This window comes from Phodopus roborovskii, unplaced genomic scaffold (genome assembly GCF_943737965.1).
Source record: "Phodopus roborovskii unplaced genomic scaffold, PHOROB, whole genome shotgun sequence".
NCBI classification, from domain to species: Eukaryota; Metazoa; Chordata; class Mammalia; order Rodentia; family Cricetidae; genus Phodopus; species Phodopus roborovskii.
Window position 1 is genome coordinate 27,759,288 of NW_026126480.1, and position 21,935 is coordinate 27,781,222.

At 45.7% G+C, this 21,935-nt stretch overlaps 1 protein-coding gene across 1 annotated transcript in view; it reads left to right on the forward strand.

The window, feature by feature from the left end:
• Positions 1–21,935, forward strand: part of Vps35l (VPS35 endosomal protein sorting factor like) — a 99,808-nt gene that overhangs the window by 20,302 nt on the left and 57,571 nt on the right. The window contains exons 9-14 of the mRNA XM_051192792.1: positions 1,889–1,948; positions 8,387–8,483; positions 9,263–9,310; positions 10,729–10,822; positions 15,222–15,299; positions 15,716–15,838. Of these exons, the coding sequence (XP_051048749.1) occupies positions 1,889–1,948; positions 8,387–8,483; positions 9,263–9,310; positions 10,729–10,822; positions 15,222–15,299; positions 15,716–15,838 (500 nt within the window). The remainder of the gene's footprint in view (positions 1–1,888; positions 1,949–8,386; positions 8,484–9,262; positions 9,311–10,728; positions 10,823–15,221; positions 15,300–15,715; positions 15,839–21,935) is intronic.

Below are 21,935 nucleotides of genomic sequence, written 5' to 3' on the forward strand. Positions count from 1 at the left end.
CCCGGGTTATGAAAGCATGGGAAGGAAAGGAGTGGGGGAGGTGGATGGGATGGGGGGCCCTGTCGTTGGAGCCCATTATCTGAGGCTTCCAGAGCTTGCAGTGTTTGTGTTGGGGGCAGGATGTTGGGGGTTGGGAGTTCCAAGCCAGGCTTCTCACCTTGGCTCTACACTGATGTCCCCAGGCTCTTCTGGTTACTCCCAGATACCTTAGCTGTCCCCAGACCATTTCTGTGGGAGCCTCTGGGGGTGGATAGAGAGATCACACTGATGGGGATCTTCAAGAACCCCAGGTGCTCTGCCTGGATGCTAGGTTTGAGAAGTACTGGTTTAGGGGACATGGGTCATTAGTCACCATTTCAAATTATTCCATCGGTTAGTGTCTCTCACACCTGAGCAGGTCTAAGAATTTCCCAGCAATGCGGTTCAAAGTCCACATTCCAGTCACGTTCCCTGAATCTCTGTCCCTTGAAGCTCTGAGACAGGCCCAGGCCTGTGTGTTCCCAGGGCCTTCAGGCATGAAGTTAGTCTGGTTTGAGAAGCTCCTGGGTGGGACTTCAGAGCCTGGCCACAGCCTCCACTGCACTCTGACACTGTCATTTCTACACAGCATCACTGGATCACGTGTTCTCTGACCAAATGGGATGCGGTAGCTCTCCCATCCTTTTCCATGTATTGGCAAGGCATGTTGTTCTTCACTGCCCTGAATAATGGGCTCACAAAAAAAGAAAAGAAATACTTTTAGACTGAAGGTGATTTTGGAGCGCTGTGACTTCTACTTCATGTATGTCAACCACAGGATAAATATCACAGGATAAATAAAGCTGTTTGTATCAGCTTTGGAGTCTAGCCTACCCACCTAGTTTTGAAAACTAGAGTTTATTTATTTATTTTTTATTTATTTATTTATTTATTTATATTTTATTTCATCTTTAAGAGAGGCTCTCATGTAGTCCAGGCTGACCTCGGACTCATGATATTGCCAATGACCTTGGACTTCTGATCCTCCTGCCTCTATCTCCCAAGTGCTGAGACTTCAGGTGTGTGACACCATGCCCAGTTTATGCCATGCTGGGGGCTTGAACTCAGGGCTAGGGAAGACTCTGCTCCTGGTGTGCTTCAGTGGGCAGAGTCAAGTAGTTGACACAGTAACTTGAGACCTATAAAACCTAAAATGTCCATCCACCCAACAAATCCTGAGTACCAGTAGGCACTGGCCTGGTGCTGGAGGTACCCACAGTCAAAACAGGGAGGGTCTGCCTCAAAGAACCCCAGGTTTGCATGCTTTCAGGCATCAGCTGGGGTGGAGTGGGGGTGGGGGAGTGGGAGCATGGGGGTGTGGGGGATGGCGGGACACTGTAAGTGTGGCTGCTCAGAATTGCAACTGCTCATTGTCTGCAGTAGCTGTCCTGCCAAGGGCACATTTGCAGACAACCGGATGAAGCAGCCAGTCTTTCACATGAATTCACTGAGTTTACCTAGATTAATTAAGTTGAAAAATGTTACAGAGTTTTGTGGCCCTAAATGTATGGGTCAGATAATACGTTCCCTGATTTCATTGACTTATTTCTGACCATAGGCATCTGATGGCCTACACTAGGCATGGCTGGAACTAGAGTCCAATGCAGAGCACTTTCTGTTGAGTATGTGACGACATCTTGGGCTGCTTTGGCCCTGAGTGCCAGGTTCTTTCCCTCTTCTCACTAAAAAAAAAAAAATTAAAAAAATCCCAAAGCACAGCAACTATAAATGTGTGCCACTAGGTGGCAGCATAGCCCCATGAGTTAATGCCTGCTGCCAGGTTCCATTTTGCTGTACCTAATTAGCAACATTTATTTAGTGTTTGCTCCTGTGGTGTGTGATGTCAATGCCATATGTCGTTTTCTCCTAGGAAAGCTGGTCTATGAGCGCATCTACTCCATGTGTGCGGACAGCCGAAGCGCTTTACCAGGTAATGCCACCCTTCCCGGATTCTGGGTGCCAATCTGCCCTGAACCACAATTAGAAGATTTATTCAAGTCAGGATTAATTGAAAACTGATGAGCTTTTTAATTTTTGTGTGTTGGAAAGAAACACTTTTGAGGTCTTACTGTCTCAGTCTTCCAAAGCCATCAGAAGGTTTGCAAACAGGCAAGTTATTAGAATGCACAAAATGGAAAGGTGGAAATAAACCCGCTGCACACCAGCTTCTCTTCGGCTGCTGCTCAGCACTGTGCCCCTGTTTCCTATGTGTCTTCCTTTCCAAGAAGCAGATACTTAAATAAAAACTGTATGCACGAAAGTATGTCAGATAAATCAATAGTAGCAGATGCCCTGACTCTGTACACAAACGATGTTGATGTTAAACTTATTGCCTATCAATTTTAAAGTCCCAGGGGGTTCTAATGGGACAGGTGGATGATGGACTTCTGTGACGAAGTGTTCAGATGCAGCATCTTCAGCTGCAGCTTCCTTTCCTTCCCCTCTTTAGCTCCCAAGCTTTGCTGCAAGAAACCTGCCAGTTCCACACCAGCGAAAGCAGCAGCTTGGGCTAGCATCTCACCCCCGTCTCCCAGTTCCTGGCAGTGGTCCTTGCCCGGGGGTCAGGACACAGCAATAGTGACAGTAACTCATAATTTGACCTATACTCTTTCTTCTCTGCTCCATTCTCTCTCTCTCTTTTTTAACCTCCCCTCCCCCACCTTTTCCATCCCTGGCCCTTCTTTTCCATCTGTCTGTCTACCTGTCCATTTACCCAGAAACACAGCTGTACACAGCCTTAGGTCTACATGAGTCCTTAGGAGCTACCTGGTCTCATTGTAGAAGGGCAAGCAGAGCTGGCCTGTACAGTCTGGAGCATTGGTCACCAGCCCCTTGTTGCTCTTGGGGACTTGAGATGTGACTGGCAAACTGAAGTTGAGTTTTGAGTGTAAAAAGAAGTGACACTAGATGGCCCGGTGTGGAGGTACATGCCTGGAATTCAGCATGCGCCATCATCATTCAAGAGAATGAGGCAGAAGGATTGTGAGTTCAAAGTTAGCTTGGACTAAATAGTAATATCCTGTCTCTAAACCCCAAGAGCTGAGGATATAGCTCAGTGGTAGAGTGCTCGCCTAACGTGTGTAAGATGTTATCCTCAGCACTGCAAAAGGGGGAAGAAAGAAATGACCAAGGATACTGGATTAGAAGACTTAATGCAAATAAAGACCATATAAGCCACTGGTAACTTTTAGTCTGGTCCCAGGTGAAGGCAGTTCTCCAGATAATCTGGGCCTCAAAGCAACAGTGGAGTCAGCTGTGCCTCTTTTACCTTCTGTGGCTCAAAAGCATTTCTGTGGCTGGTGCTGCTCCCATGCCTCCCACCCACCCACCCTTCATACTGTAGTCAAGTTTTTAGTGGCACCTTCTGGTATGTTTAGGAGCTTGCAAAGGGGTGCAGAGGCTAGCTCCATGGGAAGATTGTGTGCTGACATACGTGACTCATGAGCATTTCCCTGTGTTGGGCATCAGCATCAAACCTCAGCCAATTGCCAGAATAAACTTGTGTGTTTTCTTTGGCAACAATGGAATTAAAAAGAAAAGAGCTTATATTTCTGCCTACTTACGCGCTTGAAGCCCTTGGAGGCCCAAAGAGGGCATCAGATGCCTGGAGCTGGAGTCCTGGGTGGTTTTGAGCTACCTTGTGTAGGTTCAGGGGTTCTTTGCAGGAGTAGCAAGTGATCTTGACAGTCAAGCCATCTCTCCAGCATGACTAGCAACTTTTAAAATACTTTGTTGGGTGGGGTTTGTAGAGATGGCTCAACCAATCATCAAGAGCACTTACAGAGGACCCAGATTTGTTTCCCAGCACCCACATGGAGTGACTCAAAACTAACTAGATGTAATTATAGTTCCAGGGCATCTGATGCCGACATTGTCTTTTGATCTCCCTCAGATGCATATGCTTGTGCACACACACACACACACACACACACACACACACACAAATAAAATAAATACATTTAATTCTGCTTGCTTGGTGGAGGTGGTAGTGATTGTTTTTTAGAGACAGGGTCTCATGTAGCCCAGGCTTGCCTTAAATGCCCTGTAACAGAGGATGCCTTGAACTTCTGATTCTTCTGCTTTACCTCCCATGTGTTGGGATCGCAGCTATGGCCACTATCTTTCTTTTTATATTGGTTCATACGCTGTCACTTAAAAGCATTGAAAGAAGTCTGGCTAGTGATGGCACCTGTAGTCCTAGCACTCAAGACTGAGGCAGGATATAGGTTAGCCTTGGCTAATTTATCAAGACCTTGTCTTAAACAAATTTGTGTGGCATGCCTGGCCCCCAGGGACATTTGACTTTGTATCTACTGTAATCATTTTCCCAAACAACATCTTAGGTTCAAGTAAGGAAAACTCACTAATTGGCTCTACTCAAACTCAGTGCAGCATCAGAGGGTATTTTCCTTATTCAAGTATATTAGTTAGAAATTTGAACTTGAGTATTTTACTGTAACTGAGAATGACACAGATTAGGGTTTGTTTTGTTTTTATTTTGAGGCAGGTTTTGCTATGTTGCTCAGGCTGGCCCAGGCTTTTGTTCCTTTGCAATTGATTTGCTCATTATTTTTTTCCTTTCTTTTAAAATCTTCACTTGGATGTTTTTTCCAGTTCTGAGAACCCAAAACGGGGAGGACAGACTTTGCCCACAGTTCTTAGAGTCCCAGGGAATGATTCTTAACCAAGATTAGGAAGAAACTTTGAAGTGCCCTCCACAGAATTCTGCCTGAAGAATTGTGCAGGAGGAGAAAGCTGGTGACATTTCCACTCAGTCTTTCCACTTGAATCAAGTCCTCTGACCTGAGGACCTAATTCCTGAGCTCTTTGCCCCTAGGAGTTCTCACTGGTTTCACTCATGTGAGTTTGGAAATTTTCAGCATCTTTTAGAGTTAATGCCAAGTATACACCAAGCCTGGCATGATGGCTAACCCTGTAATCCCAGCACGTGGGAGGATCATGGATTCTGGGATAGTTTGGGCTGCATGATGAGACTCTGCATTTTAAAAAAGAAGAGACAGAAAACACAGAGCGGGGAGAAAAAAGAAAGGAAAAATGAAGAGGAAAAGTGCATGTCACTATGTGTGGTCATTCCCCATGCCCACACATTTCTTTTAAAAGTTTCTTACACTTATTTTTACATTTGTTTGATATGTAGAGTGGAAAGTAAACTGCCATTTAAATATTTTAAAGGCAGGGAGAATCTTGAGCATGGCAGGTAACAGCAGAGACATCTGGAACACAGCAAATAAGAGCAGGCAGAATGAGCAGTTGGAGAACAGCTTTTGGGTGCTAGGAAACATACATACAGCAGGCACACAGAGAACAAGACCCTCGCAAAGCAGAGCGGGCCTCAGGAGGCTGAAGCCCAGCCTCTCCTTTAGGGCTGGGTTTTTTAAGTTCTGGAAGGGTTTTCATCTACTAATTTAGGGCTGGTCAGTTTGAAGAAAGCTGTACAACTGTGTAAACATGTCTCCTGGACCCACAGAACTAGTCCACCAGCAGGGACCCTGCTGGCAGAAGACCTCCAGGGTTTTGTTTTATTATGTTCTCAGGCTTTTGACAGGAGGGTAAGGAAGAAACCTTGGAAACTCACCATCCTTATTACCTAGTCACTGCCCCTCTTCCTGTCTGTCTGCCTGCCTGCATGCCTGCTATGGAGTCTGTCTAAACCTAGTCCCATGTTGTAGCACACATGTGAAGGTTACAGGAGGCAGTTTTCTCCTTCCTCTGTGTAAGTCCCAGGGATTGAACTCAGGTTATCAGGCTTGGCAGCAAGCACCTTTACCTACTGAGCCATCTCACTGTCCCCCTCTCCCTTCTTAATCCAGCATTTGTATAATGAAGCCATTCACTCTGAGTGACCAAGTCATGTTTCCTACATGGGAGACATCCTCACATCTCAGCAACCCCTTCTTCAGATTGTCCCTAGGGCTGATTTGGGCCACACCGGGATCAGCAGGGACCTTGGTTAATGTGGCAATGAAGGAGAACTAGACTAATTGGCCTTGTTCAGAGTCAAAAAATGATGTACTTTAAAAGTTGGGGGGTGGCAACTCTGATCTCTGTTATGTGGAAGGCCCTTCTGGATTAGTTTCCAAACACCGGATTCCTTCCCCATGTTGTAGCTCCAGTGTGAACGTATGAAGTCTGTCATCCCTGCCTCTCTGCCCAGAGCCTTCAGGGCATTGCCATTGCACTTAGGAAAGCCTCTGAGGCTCACTCTGTGCCCTGCCTGGTCTGCTGAAGAGGCTGCCCTGGGCTCATCACAGGGTCTGCTTTCTGGGCTCTGCCTGGTCTCACTCAGGGCCTTTGCATCTGTTATTTCTACTTTCTAGAATGTGTTGCTTTTCTGTTTCTGCATGACGGTTTCCCTTTATGACTCAGAGTGCAGCTCAAATACCACCTGTGCAGAAATCTTCCTTGATCGTTGTGGTCCCCCAGCATGCACATACCTTGTCCATTCTACTGCCCGGTTTCCTGTCTTTCCAGGCTCTGACTACCTGGTATCCTTTGCTTTACCCAGTCCCCGTGTCCTGTTTGTTATTTGTCTTCACCACTGGCAAGCTTCCTGAGGACAGTGTCTGCCCTATGCACTGTTTGAGAACTCAAACACTATTTGTTGTTGGCTTTTACAAGCCTTTCTGTGAGCAAACGAAGTATAGGGATCTATTGTTTAGTACTGTTTAGTTTTCTATGCTGTGTTAAAGTCTTGTGTACCATAGTCTCTTTCTTAATTCTCTCTTGACCTGGAAGTAGTCTGTCACTGTATGAGATTGCTGTCTGTGTGTACCTGTATGTTTTTATGTATATGTGTCTTGTGTATATGTGTATGTTTGTGTGTATGTGTCTCTGTATGTATGTGTATACATGTATGTTTGTGTGTCACTCATATATGTGTGCATGTGCATATTTGTATGTGTGTGTATCTCAATATGTGAGTATATGTATATATGTGTGTGTGTCGCATGTGAATATATGTGTGTCTCTGTATATATGTATATGTTTACATGTATGTATATATTTCTCTATGTTTGTGTCTATGTGTATGTTTGTACCATATGTGTCTGTCTGTTTTTAATTATGTGTTTGTATATGTGTGTGTGTGTGTGTGTGTGTGTATGTGTATCTCTGTATGTGTGTTTTGTAGTTTTGTATGAGCTGTAAGATTTTAACTTTTTCCTTTTGTGTCAGGGTCTTGCTGTGTGGCCTTGAACCCATGGTCCTCCTGTCTTTGCCTCCCCGTCCTTATGAAAATGTATGCCGTGCCCAGAACCCTAGGAAATAAATTTTTGTTGTTAATAACAAAGACTATATATTAAGATTAGGATTGGCTGCAGAGCCAGAATTCAAAATACTGCCAAGGAAGGTAAAGGCTGACAGGCACCTGGTGACAATGCCAGGGACCCAATTATGGCTGTGGTAATACCACCTTGGGTCAGAGTTACCACAGCCATACCCGCTTTTGCGTCTGTTGTGCAGTCAGGCTGGTGAGAACAGGTGAGCACAAGTCCCTCCTCTTAAGATGTTTTATTTATATTTTGGATCCCAAACTCAGTCATATGATCATACCTAGCTGCATGAGTGGCTGAGCGACCAGCTTGGAAAACAGATATATTATTAAAGACAAAAAGAGTAGGTACTGGAACATGCTGGCAGTGTGACCACAGGAGACCAGAGTGTTGAAGCCATATTGAGCTGGCAGTTTGGCTCTGGCCTTGACTTACCCTCACGTCTGGCTTGTAATGTTCAAGGTAAAAAAAAAGAAAAAAAAAAAAAAAAAAAAAAAGCAATGTTCACATTTCCCCTTATGCGACGAGGTGATAGATGCATCCATGATTCTTCAACTTTTGCCACAGTGACTGCTCTGCACATCAAGGCCCTCTGGTTCATCAATGTGTAGTGGCTAAGAATAAGGAGCCACACTGCCCGAGCTTATATTCATGCTCTAATTGGCTTGCCATGTGTCCTGGGCAAGTCACTGAAATTCTCTGTGCCTCCGACTCTTGAAGTAGATGGAGATCTACTGTGTGAATAAATGAGCTAGCTAATGTTGTTTCAAACTGAAGCACAATGCACGATGCCTGGCTCTTCCAATGCACTGGTGTCATTTCTGTCACTTTTTCCTAGTAAAGATGAGGAGGGACTTTACCTCCTCATTTTCTGCCCCTGAACTTGCAGCAAACTATATAGATCCAGGAACAGGACAACTGTGGTGGCCCACACCTTTCATCCCAGTGCTTAGAGACAGGCAGATTTCTGTGAGTTCCAAGCCAGCCAGGTGACGTCAACAAAACAAAACAAAACAAAACAAAACAAAACAAAACAGGGGTTTTTGGGAACCAACACAGATGGTTTTGCGTTGCAGATCACTTTTCCCCAGAGAACGTGAACGACACAGCCAAGGAAACATGCCTGAATTGGTTTTTCAAGATCGCTTCCATCCGGGAACTCATTCCAAGATTGTATCCTTTTCTTGTCCTGTTTTAATGACAGGTGGGAAGAGTGGTGCTGGTATCAGCAGCCATGGGATGGGCTGCCCAGAAGTTCCTGCACACCAGCCACACACCTGCTCAGTAGCTACACACTGGAGAGGGCTTTGTTTGGAATCCCACTTAGTCCTGATCGTTTTTTCTTGTTTGTTACTTTGAATACTATGCATGAATCAGGCTTTTGTTCTTTTGAGGAACATTTTCACGTTTTAACTCCATTAAGAAGCTCATTAAAAAAAAAAAAAAGGTTTATTTTGTTTTTAGCTATGTGACCTGTGTGTTTATATAGTCTTGCAGGTCAGAAGCATTGGATCCCTTGGAGCTGAGTGTACAGGTGGTTGTGAGTCACCCTGATGGTGCTGGGAACCAAATTCAGGACCTCGGGCTTGGTGACAACCTGATGGGCCATCTTGAGGGGTCCAGGTCCTGTACCAGTTCCCCAGGATTAAAGCATGGAGACATTGACCTACACACACTGTATCTCAGGTCCATGCTCCCCACAGGCTTTGATTGGAAGGCTTCAAACTCATCTTAAATTTAATCACCAACGGGCAAGGTTTCCCAAAACTTAAATAAGTACAGGGCTTGGAGAGCCCTGTGGAGAATATGGCAGCCGCTGACTCAGTTCTCTTCATTGTCAGGGCCATGATGGCCTCCTTGTGCCTTGTACTTGTTTTCCTTCTGGCATAGTCTTTGTCTGGCAGGGAACGGGCCATCTAGAACATGTCTTCCTTAACAGAACATTTCTGTAGTTACGTGGAAGCATCCATCCTGAAGTGTAACAAATTCCTCTCCAAAACGTAAGACCCTCCTTCATCTGGAGCTGTGGAATTTCTGTTCAAAGACCCAAGCACACAATAGCTGTGTGACTGTAGCTATTGTCATTGAGTTTGTAGTATGTGGCCTGATGTTGATTACCTGTGTATTTCCCCACTTACCATGTGGAGACTTAATGAAGTGGAGATGGCATTTTCATCCCTATATAATGAACAGAGAGGAAGAGTTGAGTGTAGGGTGGGGCAGTGTGTAGTTCCCTGGAGGTCAATTCCATTTGGGTCTGGCCATGGGTCTCTAGTTAAAGTTATTTACACCCTGAGCCTCAATCCCCTTTGCTGGACCTGTGAGAAGTATGTGGGCCCTGAACTGTTCACATGGCACTGGGAGGCACACAGGCAGACCTGGCCTGTACCATGTTACGTGGGCTGCCACTGATGGTGATGATGATGGTAAAGATGATGTTGGGAGCAGGAGCCTTTGCTCCTGGGCCCAGGCAACGATTCCTCACAAATTGATTCTGAGAGCTTGAGGAAGCCAGTGGTCATGCCTGGCTCCTAAGGACAGCCAGGGACCTCCCACAGGGAACTATTTAATTTGGAGCTAGGGGTGACTGGGATGGTTTATGGGTGCTGAAGAAATAATTATTTTTGCCTCCCCATTTGGGTGAGGATCATGTCCAAGAGGGAAGACCCATGTCAAAGAAATGAATCTTAGGTCACATTGATGGAGTTTGTGGTGGCTGTTTGTTGCCAGCCGGAGGTGGTGGTAAGAAGGGATGGAACATAGGACACTGAACCGGGACCAAACAGTAATCTATATAGATCCATATAAAACAATGGTTCTCAACTTTCCTAAGGTTGCAACCCTTTAATACAGTTCCTCATGTTGTGGTGACCTCCAACCATAAAATTTTTGTTGCTACTATGTAACTGTAATTTTGCTACTATCATGAATCATAATGTAACTATCTGTTATGTAGTATATCTGATATGTGACCTCTGTGAAAGGGTCATTTGACCCCCAAAGGGGTGGTAACCCTCAGGTTGAGAACCAATGGTATAAAAGATCAGTGGGCTGGCAGCTGACAGAAAGCCAGGTGTGGGATAAAACTGTCAAAACTAGTAAACTTGGGGCTGGGTAGGTAGCACACAGCTGCAGTCCCACCACTAGGGCAGGAGAATTGAGAGTTTGATGCCAGTCTCAAACACACCAATATAAATAAATTCACATTAAGTCTGACCTCAGACAGGGATGCATGTGGGGAAGCATCAGTAATTGTATCCACAGAGAAAACTGGCCATACTGCCTTGACAAACTGAAACTTTGACCTTGATTTATTCTTACAAGTTGTGTTTTTCTCCCCTAAACTTAGGAAAATGTAGCTTTATCATGAAAGTGAACGCTCCCGTGGGATGTAACTCTGCCCTCCTCTCTCCCACAGAGGCATTTCAGAGTGCCTGCCCCGACTGACCTGCATGATCAGAGGGATTGGGGACCCGCTCGTGTCCGTGTACGCCCGGGCCTACCTGTGCCGGGTATGCTGAGCTCTCAGACATGGCCCCCTGCCTCCTTATCAGCCTCCTTCTCCACCTCCCTCTGCTCTGTTAGCTGCTGCTTGTAGGACACAGTCCTCACAGAGAGGATAGCTGCACGATTGCTTGTAAAGAGTTAATTTTGAAATAGACCAACTTACTACAGTTCTAATTAGGGGACATTTAAGGTCATCTTCACCCAAATGAACTGGTTTTCTGGATTAATTTTCTCAGTCCAGCTGGGAAAGAGGCTCTAGGTTCCTTTTCAGTCACTGGAGACTGACTTTTTCTTGTGTTGAATCCTCTGGGTTTATTTGGTGTGTGTGTGTGTGTGTGTGTGTGTGTGTGTGACTCTGCCTCCCTTTGTTAAACAGTTGGGCTGGGTGTGAGCTGCCACAGGCCTAGGAGGGAGCATTGTCCCTGTGAGCTGACACAGGGGTTTGGGACTCTGTGATAGATGGTTGGGAGATGATTGGGGCCCTCTGAGCCTCTCTCTGAAGTAACACAGCTCAGTGCTTTTACCTCACCCACTGTCAGAATCTGCCTCTGACAGATTCAACCCATGGAGCCATTTTTCTCAGCCCCATGGGGGCTCTGCTCTAACAGGGTCTTCTGCTCTTGCCTTATCAGCCTCGTGCACTGCTGGGGAGGGATTCCGGTAAGTCATAGGCACCCTGGAGGACACCATCACAGTTAGAGCCATGTGCAGGGTCTGTGGTGCTTGTTAGGAGTAGGCCAGGGCCTTTGATTGATGCCTTGTGAGTGAGGACAGCTCTGTGGCCAAGTGTCACCAGAACACTTGTTACTGCTTGGAGTCAAGAGCAGACAGCCACCATGAAGGGCACTTTTCTAGGGAAGAGAAAGCCACTCATCAGAGCACACCTGCTCCTCCTCTGTAATGGGTGAGATGTGGTGTGGTTTTTCTGTTTGAAATTTGAGGTGGGTTTTAAACCCAGAAACACCAGAGCCTAAGTTAACGCATCTAGTAAAGCTTGACTCATTCCTTATCAGAGTTTGATGATGGCTTCCTGTACCAAAAACATTGTCATTTCCTATATGCAAAACACCCTGTCCTCTAGGAGTTACCCAAAGAATCCTTGTTTGCATACTCCATTGCCTTTTACCTTATTAGTTAGGGCACATTCTTTCCATTTAATTGGCTCCTATTGGAAAATAGACTCAGAATCATACTCCGGATGATGCTTCTACTTATTAAAGAGAAGCTAAAAGAGAAAGACATGTTCCTTATGAACCACAGGTCTGAAGCTTGGTACATGAGCAGGGAAAAAGATAGTGCTCCTTGCAGGTAAAGCATGGTGGTGAGGATGAGATGCTAAGGATGAGGAAGAGACTGAGAGTGCGTGTTGGTGATGTGTCGTTCCCCCCCCCCCCCAACTAAGTGTTTTGACAGAGAATTAGGAAGAGTTAAGAGGGTTGATATGGTAGAGTGCAACAGGTAAAGGTCCTAGGTTCAACCCGAGGGGGGGGTGTGGCGCACGTTGTTAAGATGTTTTCCATTGTAAGTACAGAAACCTACTTCAGACTTTGGCTTGTGTGGTGGTTAATCTTGATTGATTGGAATGAGAGATGTCTAGGGAACTTGTGAAGCAGACATCTGAGTGTGTCAATGAATGTGTTTCCAGAGACAGGTTATCAGGGCTCTGACCTGGGCGTGGGTTAGTCATTGATGGATGCATACTATGATGGTGGTACTGGGAGATGGCGAAGCAAAGGCAAGGCTTGTTGGAAGTTAAGTCAGAGGGTGTGCATTTGGGAGCTTGTCTTGTTCTGGTTCCCTCCTGTTCCTCACTCCTCACCCTCCCCTGCCTTTCACGATGGGAGAATCTCCCTCCACCACACACTCCTACTGCTGAGATATTTTGTTCTTACAGATGGGAGGATCGAGTGACCCTGGACTGAACATTCTGAAACTGAGCAAAGACAATCCTTTCATCTCTGAAGTTGTCTTCCCAGGTGTTGAGAGAAGACTGATAGAAACCGAGCCTGAAGATGCAGAGTACTTCAGGCTTGGCTAGGTCTAGGTCTGCAAAGTTGGGCATTTGCTTAAGTTAGGTTGGCTTCCTTCTGTGTTTGCTCTTTATATATGACAGACCACAGCAGCTTCCAGCTCCCACATACCACCTTTAGAAACCGTTTTAAAGTGATTTATAAAGCCCCATTTCCCAAGTAGATCCTGCTAGTCTCAAAGACAATTCTTTAGACACTACCTTGGGTCACTCACCCATCCATGGCATGGAGTTTGCCTAACTGATTGGGCTTTGGGCATGGGCTCACTTCTGGAACTCAGCGCCATGGAACTACAGTTAGGAAGAATCATTGGTGAATACAACCCAAGGTGCTGATACACAGAAGGAATGAGCAGCAGGGAGAAAGCCATTAGCAGCTCCCGGGCTACCTCAGCGGGAATGGGGTGGGGCAGAGCAGGATGGCAGCTCCAGGAACCAGGCAGACTTCCAAGCTGCTGCTTTGGCTTGATGAAAAGAGATAAAAAAGGAACAAAAGAAGCAGGTGGGTGAGAATGTTTACTGGGGGAGAGGTTGAGTAGCCCCTCCTGCAGCTGTGGCCCCTGCAGCTGCTCTCCACTGCCTGCCCCCTGGGCAGTCCTCCCTGTTATCTAATGTACTTACTATGTGGAAGGGAAGATACCAGACTCAGAACCTGTGGAGCTGGTTGTTAGCTAGGTGGCTGTCCTTGGAAATACCCTTGTGGCCTTCCAGCTGTTCTGGAAATTTAACCCTCCAGTGAGTCTCACACGCTTCTGCCCAAACAGTGGTTGATACCCTTAGAACAGTGTCCTCTTGGTAACCACTGACCTGGTGACTGGGAGAACTCTGTTCTTGCTGGAGGAGCCCAGACAGCAGCTTCCTGTAGTAAGTCTTGTCTTTGGTTGGACTGAGGCCAAACTGGGAGCTTGGCGTAGGAAATAAGATATTCAAATACTTGGTCCCAGGTGTGATGCATACCTTCACATACCTCCAACCCCTGTGCTCTGATTGCCAACAAGGGAGTTGGGTCCTCTCTCTTCCTCTCTCTCTCTCTCTCTCTCTCTCCCTTCCTCTCCCTCTCTCTTTTAGAAAAATCTAAATTTTTTTCTATTGTATTCAAAAAGCACTCTTTCTTTTCTCCCTTAGGCACCTTGCTTCAAGCTTAAAACAAAGGCTGTTTTTAAAAACTGAATTCTGAAGCCAATAAATGATGGCTTTTTTTTTTTTCCTTTGAGGTAGTATCTCACTATCTTCCTGTGTAGATCAGGCAGCCCTCCCAAGGGCTGGGATTAAAAATATATACCATCATGCTTGACCTGGATGATGGCTTTAAATAAAATAAATACTCTTATGTTCACTTTGTGTGGTGGTGGTGGGTGCCATGGAGTCAGTCTTCTCTCTACCATTTGGGTTCCAGGTTTGTACTCAGAATGTTAGTTTCGGCAGCAGGTGCCTTTACCTGCTGGACCATCTCACTGGACAAGTGATGACATTTATTTGCTTTGTGCTTGCCGTGTTAAAACTGTGGAAGACACATTTAAAATTGTCTCTTTTTCTATGATCGTCTAGTAAGGAATGCATTGCTATTAGTGATGATGTAGAAACTGAGTGTCAGCATTGATATAGAAGCTGAGTGTCGGCAATAATGTAGAAGCTGAGTGTCTTATACCCTAAGCTTTGGGGAGTTAAGGAGGATGCTGGAGTTGAACCCAGGGTCTTGTGTGTGCTAAGCATGTGGACCACCACCATGACCAACTCCTTGCCTCTATCCTAATCTTGCATCATCTACTAAGCATATCCATGAGTGTTGATCATCTTGTTTGTTGGAAGAGAAGATTGTTTTCCTCATCTTGAGAACATGGCCTTTGTACTGTATTGATTTGTTCTCTGGTGGTTTCTTTAGAAATACATTCATTGCCCTGAGGGAATTCAAAGATGATCACGAATGTCATTTTTTCATTAAAAATAGCTTTTGTGGTTTTTCTTATAAAATTAATACATGCTTATTGAGCGGGAAAACAGATAAGCAGAATGATGTAGGGTTTTCTTCTAAGTGTGTGTGTGTACGTGTACGTGTGTGTCTGTGTGTGTGCATGTGTGATGTGGTACTGGGAATTGAACACTAGGGCCCTATACACGTTAGGCAAACACTTTACCACTGAGCTATGTCCTAGCTCCTTTGTTTTCTGTTTTCAACATGGTGCTTTAGCCAGGTGTGTGGCGTACATTTGTACTCTCAGCACTTGAGAGACTGAGGCAGGAGGATTGTTGAATGCAAGGCCAGTCAGGGCAGAGTGAGACCCTGGCTTGGAAATAAGAAAAGCAGCATAAGGTACACCCTCTTATTTGCCCCTGGCTTTTTGCTATTAAGATGATTTCACTTTGGTTGGTTGCAGGTGGGGATGGAAGTGGCCCCGCACCTCAAGGAAAGCCTCAATAAGAACTTCTTTGACTTCCTGCTTACATTTAAACAGGTAGGAGAGCACCACAATAGCAGCTCATTGAACTGTGGTGGGAGCAAATTTACAAGACCCAGTGGGCTCACCAAGCTGAGGACCCTTGTCCTGGACTAGATGTGCAGAATGTCATGAGTGTCTTCAGGGGCCTATACCCCATGTTGGATGGAGGGAGATTTAACACACTTATATGAACAGAAAATGCCTAGTTCTCAGCATCTGCTAATCCATTTTCATTGGGTTACTTCTGCCTGTACAACCCTCCTCCAGAACTTCCCAGTTGGATGGCATGGGAAACTTGCTGTGTGTTTTGTTTTTAAGTATAGCCCGAGGCAGCAGGCTGTTACCATTGCACCCATTCGTGCACTTCCAAGACAGCCTGGTTTGTGTGATGTGACTCCTCTCCTTTCTGATGTCCCTTTGGTCTCCTGTAGATTCACGGAGACACTGTCCAGAATCAGCTGGTGGCCCAGGGTGTGGAGCTGTTGTCCTATCTCCCTCTGTACTCGCCTGCCATGGGTTGGATCTTCCAGTGTGTCTCCTACCATGCCCCTGAGGTAAGGCCAGTGGGGATCATCCCTGGGGAGCAGGACTGACTCCCTTTCTCTGTGGTGTGACACTCTGCTGTCTGTGCCAGCTGCCTTTATGCCTCCATGGATGGTTCTATGCCTTTCTAGATTGTGTCATTTCCTGACACTGGGAAGAGAGGAGCCACTCAGAGCTACATTCATTCTTATGACTGCAGAGTGGTGGGTGGCCAGAGGGAAACCCTTGAAATCCTCCTCAACTCTTCATTTACCTTCCTCTTCCCCATTTGTGTTTATCACCGTTTGGTGAGGCCTGCATGGCAGGTGGCATTGTCCTATTTCATGTAAGGGCAAGTATAGCTTTCCTTATTGCTTACATAATGCCTTTTCCTTTCCCGCCCCCTCCCCCCTTCTCTTCTGGGTGATATACTCTCAGGAATTAACCTTGTAACAGAAATAGGACTTTTTTTCTTGGTGATTCCCAGCGCATGCTGATGTGACTGTGATAGATGAAGTTTCCCTGGCCGCCTTCTTGGTGGTTGAGAGGATAAGGCAGCTTGCTGTAGTGTGAGGCAAGCAGTTGAGAGGCAGGGGTCTGTTTCCCAGCTACAGCCAACAAAAAGAACAGGTATCTGACTGAGGGACACCATTGTCAGGGCTCGGTCCTGGGGAAATAAGCCATGAGTATCTAACATGACCACATACCTTCATGTGGCTGTAATGATGCAAATTTGGAGGTAGCTAACGGCTCCACTTGAATTCTTGTGGGTGTGTTCACTGGAAGGCTGCAGAATTATTAGAAAGATTGGACTTCATGGGTGTCTGTTTGTCCTGGCATAAAGCTCTACACAGTATATAGCTATGCAGAAGCAGTAGCTCTACTCATTGCTATGTTGGGGGTCAGCCATGGAGTAACTTTGTGCTGGAGTAAGGGCTTTGGTGTTGGACTAATTGGGTCTGCCCTCAGCTCTGTGACCATGTCACGGAACAGTGGATGCCTGTTGACTTGCCCCTAGTCAGAGAGCATTGTCTTTTATCTGTGACAATTCCTATTCACTAAACCAGGACAGTACCTTTACTGTGCAGAGTGGGTGTCCCACATATAGTCCTACGTTCAGTGGGGGGTCTTTGTGGCCCAGGCATACCTGGAACTTAGTATTCTCCTGCCTCAGTCTCCCGAGTACTAGGATTACAGTGTGTGCCATCACACCTGGACAGTTTTGTGACTGTCTTTACTGGATTCCCTTTGCCCTGTGTGTGGTTTTACTTTTTGGAATCTAAAGTATGGGGAACGGGGAGCACAGACTTCTCCTGTTTTAGGTAGAAATTGTTTTAATCATTTTGTAAGCTGGTTTCATGTCAGACTCATCTCAAGAGAAGGTAATTTGAAGAGCCTCTGGGTGTTGCGTGGTCTTTAGCAACCACATGTGGTCCCCTCCTGGGGGAAAATGTGCCACAAACTTAATGGTGGAAACAGAACCTCTCCCTCAGCCTTCCTCTGAATGATTCAAACACTCCTACAAGAAGGATTAGTGTGTTGAAAACGAGAACACCTTTTTTTCCCCCCTTACATTAATGAAAGACAAGATCAGATGAAAAAATGCAGGGTGGGTGTCCCAAGATGCCCTTGTGTTTATTTGAGTCTCAGAGGAGTCAGGCTGGGAATAGAACCTTCTGGGGATAGTACTGCTCTAGGAAATCATCATGCAGTAGGAGAAGCAACTAAAAAATTAGGTCACCTGAATAATGATAAACTGTTCTTGGGGCACTTAGATGAGGGACTTGCAGTATCTTGTTAAAAAAAGGGAAGTTAATCATTTTCGAGCAGTAGACGAAATGGTGTCAGTATGGAAGGTGCAGTTGAAGGGACATGTGTCAGTGTGTACTAAAAGCTCTTGGATAGCTGCAGTGAGGCAAGGGGAGGTCAGAGCAGTGTGTCTCTAGCCAATCCTCCAATCGAGTGTTGTAAAGTCTGTCCCAGCAGTTGGTGTGTCTGGCTCAGGCAGGTACGAGGGAAGGGAGAGATGTTAGCTGTGAGTATTTGATATATGAAGTTGCAAATTGTAATTGAAATGTACAGCCAGATGTGCAGTGGCAGGCCTGTAATCCTAGCATTTGGGAAGTGAGGCAGGAAGATCCTAAGTTTGAGATTGACCTGGCCTACATTACATAGGAGGTCCTTGTCTCAATAATAATAATAATAATAATAATAATAATAATAATAGAAATTAAAATCTAGAAAGGACGATTATTCAGAAGGGTTTTCCTGTTATGGTTTGAAGGTGGGAGTTTTCTTCCTTTCACAGCTAAAATGGGATTGTAGTTAAGTAAAAGATGGCCACTTCATTTCAAGCACACCATGCTCAGAAAAGGGTAGCCATTATACACAGCTTACTGTGGGTGATGGGAATAAAAGCCTGGAGAAACTATGTGTTGCTGATTGCTTGAAGGAGGGAGTTGGAGGAGGAGGCCTGGCCCCAACTTCATTGGTGATTCTCACAGAGTCACTTGGTCCGTGGCTGAGCTGCACAATACAGCTTATAGATGGTGAAGGGGAAAGGAAAGCACAGATCAGGCCTGTCCCTGGCAGGTGGATAGTGGGTCTTTTGTGCCTTAGACTACTGATTTCCATGTACCTCAGTTTTGGCATCTGCAAAATAGATCTAATAAACCGTTCTCTAAGAGCTGTGGCTTTGGGACCATGATGTGGGTGGTCCAGGCAGGCCTTGTAGAAAACCTGAGCTTGCTTGAAGACCAAGTGGCAGCAGGGAGGGGGCATTAGGTAGGCTACATGTATGGTAAGGGTCCAACAGGACTTGAGAAGAGGAAAAAATCTGGTTAGCTGGAGTATCCTGGAGTGCCCAGGGTTCCACCAGGTTCATCTGCAAAGGTGGCTGAGGTCACCATTCTGAGAACAGGGAACCATGGAGGGGCTTTGAAAGGGAAAATGGTCTGAAGAGAGGGATTCTCTGAGGAATGGCAGATGACAGATGGCATGTTGAGTCAGGGAGGGGAGAATCGTTGGTAGCTGTGCAAAGACAGGAGGGATGGATAAATGTGTTAGTAAACATCCAGAATCCTTAGAGAACATTTAAAAAAGTTGAAAGAAAAATAGCCACCTAAAATCTTGGCATCTATAAATTGTCAATGTTATATCTTGAGTGCTCTCTCTCTCTCTCTCTCTCTCTCTCTCTCTCTCTCTCTCTGTGTGTGTGTGTGTGTGTGTGTGTGTGTGTGTGTGTGTGATCTTTTCCAGTAGGTGTATCACTTTTTTTGTTTAATTTCTGAAGCCTTTCCCTCCCAGGCCATCAGTCATATCTGGAGCTGTGTAGAAGGCTGTGTGACCTTGTGGAGTAGGGAGCTGAGGCATAGACAAAGTGAAGCCTTGGAGTCCATCACACAGGGCTTGTTAGTTGAGGCCCACCCTGCACCATCTCTGTGATTGCTCTGCTAGAATTATCCAAATTCTTCTGAGTGTTCTTAATCATCCTGGTTTTACAGTTGAGGCAGCTATGGCTTAGAACATCTTAAATGTCACACAGATAGAAAGGGTCAGGGTGTATGGTGCTGACTCTAAAAGCAGCAAATGTCTTTCAGCTTGTCCCTTCTGGATATCTCCTGCTAACCATTGCACCTGAGGTGGGACTTAAGTCCCTGATAGACTGACACACAGAACTGTTTACTACAGCATGCTTATTGGAAACTACTCCTTAAACATTGTAAAACATGGGGCAGGCAGGGTGACATATCACCTCACCTTTGAGGCCTGCCAGGGCTATGTTGTGAATCTGAGGTTGAGGCTAGCCTAGGTTACATAACAAGACCCTATTTCAAAAATGGGTAAGTACAGGACCAGTGAGATGGGCTCAGTGGATAAAGACACCTAAGTTCCTCCCACAGAGCCCACATAAAAGTGAAAGGAGAGAACCACATCTTTGAAGTTGTCCTCCAGTCTCCACACATGCCCGGTAGCCTGTGTATGCACATATTCACAATAATAATAATAATAATAGATAATGATAACATGAAGGTGGAGCGATGGCTTAGCAGGTGAGAGCACTTGCTATGTAAACATAAGGACCCAAGTTCAAATATCTAGTGCCATGGAAAAACCTGCCTGCACGTCCCCCTGTAACTAGTACTGTTGAGGGTACAGAGAACGATGGTGGAGGTTCATTGCTCACTAGACTAGCTCCAGGTTCAGTGAGAGACCCTGTCTGAGAGGAACAAAGCAAAGAGTGAGAGCAACCAATGTCGTCTTCCAGCCTGAGCATGCGCATGAATCTGCACACATGCCACACACACCCTCTTTATAGGCACACAAATGCAAGATGAGGCTAATATCGCAAACTAATATCTAAGCTTCTGCACACAGGTATGTTCTGTCTGCTTATCAGAAAAAAATATTCCAGTGAAGAGAAGTAATAGAAATAATGGAAGAAAAACTTTTTATATATCCATCAGTTAGGGTCAGTTTGAAAACTGTCTGCCTGTGGTGTGATTGCTCAGCCATTAAAATGATGGGAGTGTGTGTTTGTGTGTGTGTGTGTGTGTGTAAGTGTAAGTATGTAAGATTGGCACTCGGGAAGGTATGAGTCCCGTGTGTCACCCTCTTTGCCTACTCCCTTATGCCCTAGACATATGGTCCATGTGTTGTCCCTTCCGTAGGTTTTGAATGAGCATTTGTATGCTGTGAAGTATAGCCATTGTATAGAATTTCCCTTTCCCAGCTTTTTTGAGGTAGCACTTGGTGTTAGTTGTCAAGAGTGACTCATCAAGTGTGTCTCGATTGCCATTGTGACAATATCTTAGTGGCAGCAGGGATGCTTCTGTCTGTAAGGAACAGACAGTTGACAAGCCTGGATGACAAATATAGTTTAGTATGTCCTTCAATAGCAAGGCATTCTGGGCCAGTCAGCTTCCATCTGTCTTTCTGTTCTTCTACAGCCCCCTACTAGGAGCGAAGTGTCTGCAGCCACTCCAACCCTTATGTCATAGTTCAATTTTTTTTTTTTTCCCAAAGCCCTTAGAAGACTTCCTAACCTGTCTCAGCAGCTAGAGATGAGTCACATGGCCAAAGTTAAACTCACAAGGAAAAACAGAGTGAGGTTGCAATGCTTTGGTTGAATATTTGTTAGGCAGCTCAGGCCCTCTGGAGGAGTGGGAGGAGAGCACAGTCTGTCTCACAGCTCTGGAGGCTTGAAGGCCAAGGTCAAGGTGCTGGCAGAGCTGGACTCTGGTGAGGCCTCCCTCCTCCATGAGCAGATGCTGCCTCCTCCTGTGTCCCTTTCTTTGTGCACACATCTCTCTGCTCTCTACCTCCTTCATAAGGACGATAACCCTTTTGGATGGGGTCCCATGCTAATGACCTCACTTAACCTTAGTACTTCCTCAAAGGCCTTGCATACTGTCTCACTGGAATTTAGGGTTTCTACATGTTAATGGGGGGGGGGCATGATATAAAAGGATCCAATTTGATATGGACAGAGTCCAGAATCTGAAAAAGGGAGCCTAAAATTCACTGCCAATTATTTTGACTTCAGGGTCAGATTTAGACACAGACCTTGTTTCCACTCCTTATGAGGAAGCACTGGTCTTGTCTGACTTAGCCCATGTGTACAGGGGAATCTGCACAGGCTTCCAGCCCTGTGACAAAGCATGAAGAAGAAAGGACAGTTATTCAGACACCTGGTCAAGTGCTCAATGTCTAGGCTACTGGCATTAGCCCTTCTGTCTTAGTCTTGACCTTGTCTGTAACTATACAAAACCTCCCAAACCACTGCCCTAAAGGCTACATCATGCATTGATTTTTCAAAACAAAACAAAAAACCCAGGAGCTCTTTTGAAGATACGTCATTGCCTTAAGATAGCTCCAAAGCCATTAGTAATGCACAGGAGTATACCGGTCTACTTCGGGGGAAGGACATGCTTGGAACTTAGGAAAGGACATGTGGCAAGGAATGCAGTCTTTGGTGCTGGCACATTGGGGTCATTGCTGACCCTGGTTGCTGGCTGTGTGACCCTGGCTAAATCTGTTGCAGTGCCGTTGCTCAGCTTCCTGTCACTGAAATAGGAGAATGGTAATGCACCTGGGTGGGAGAGGTGAGACCATGAGAGTGAGCTCTTC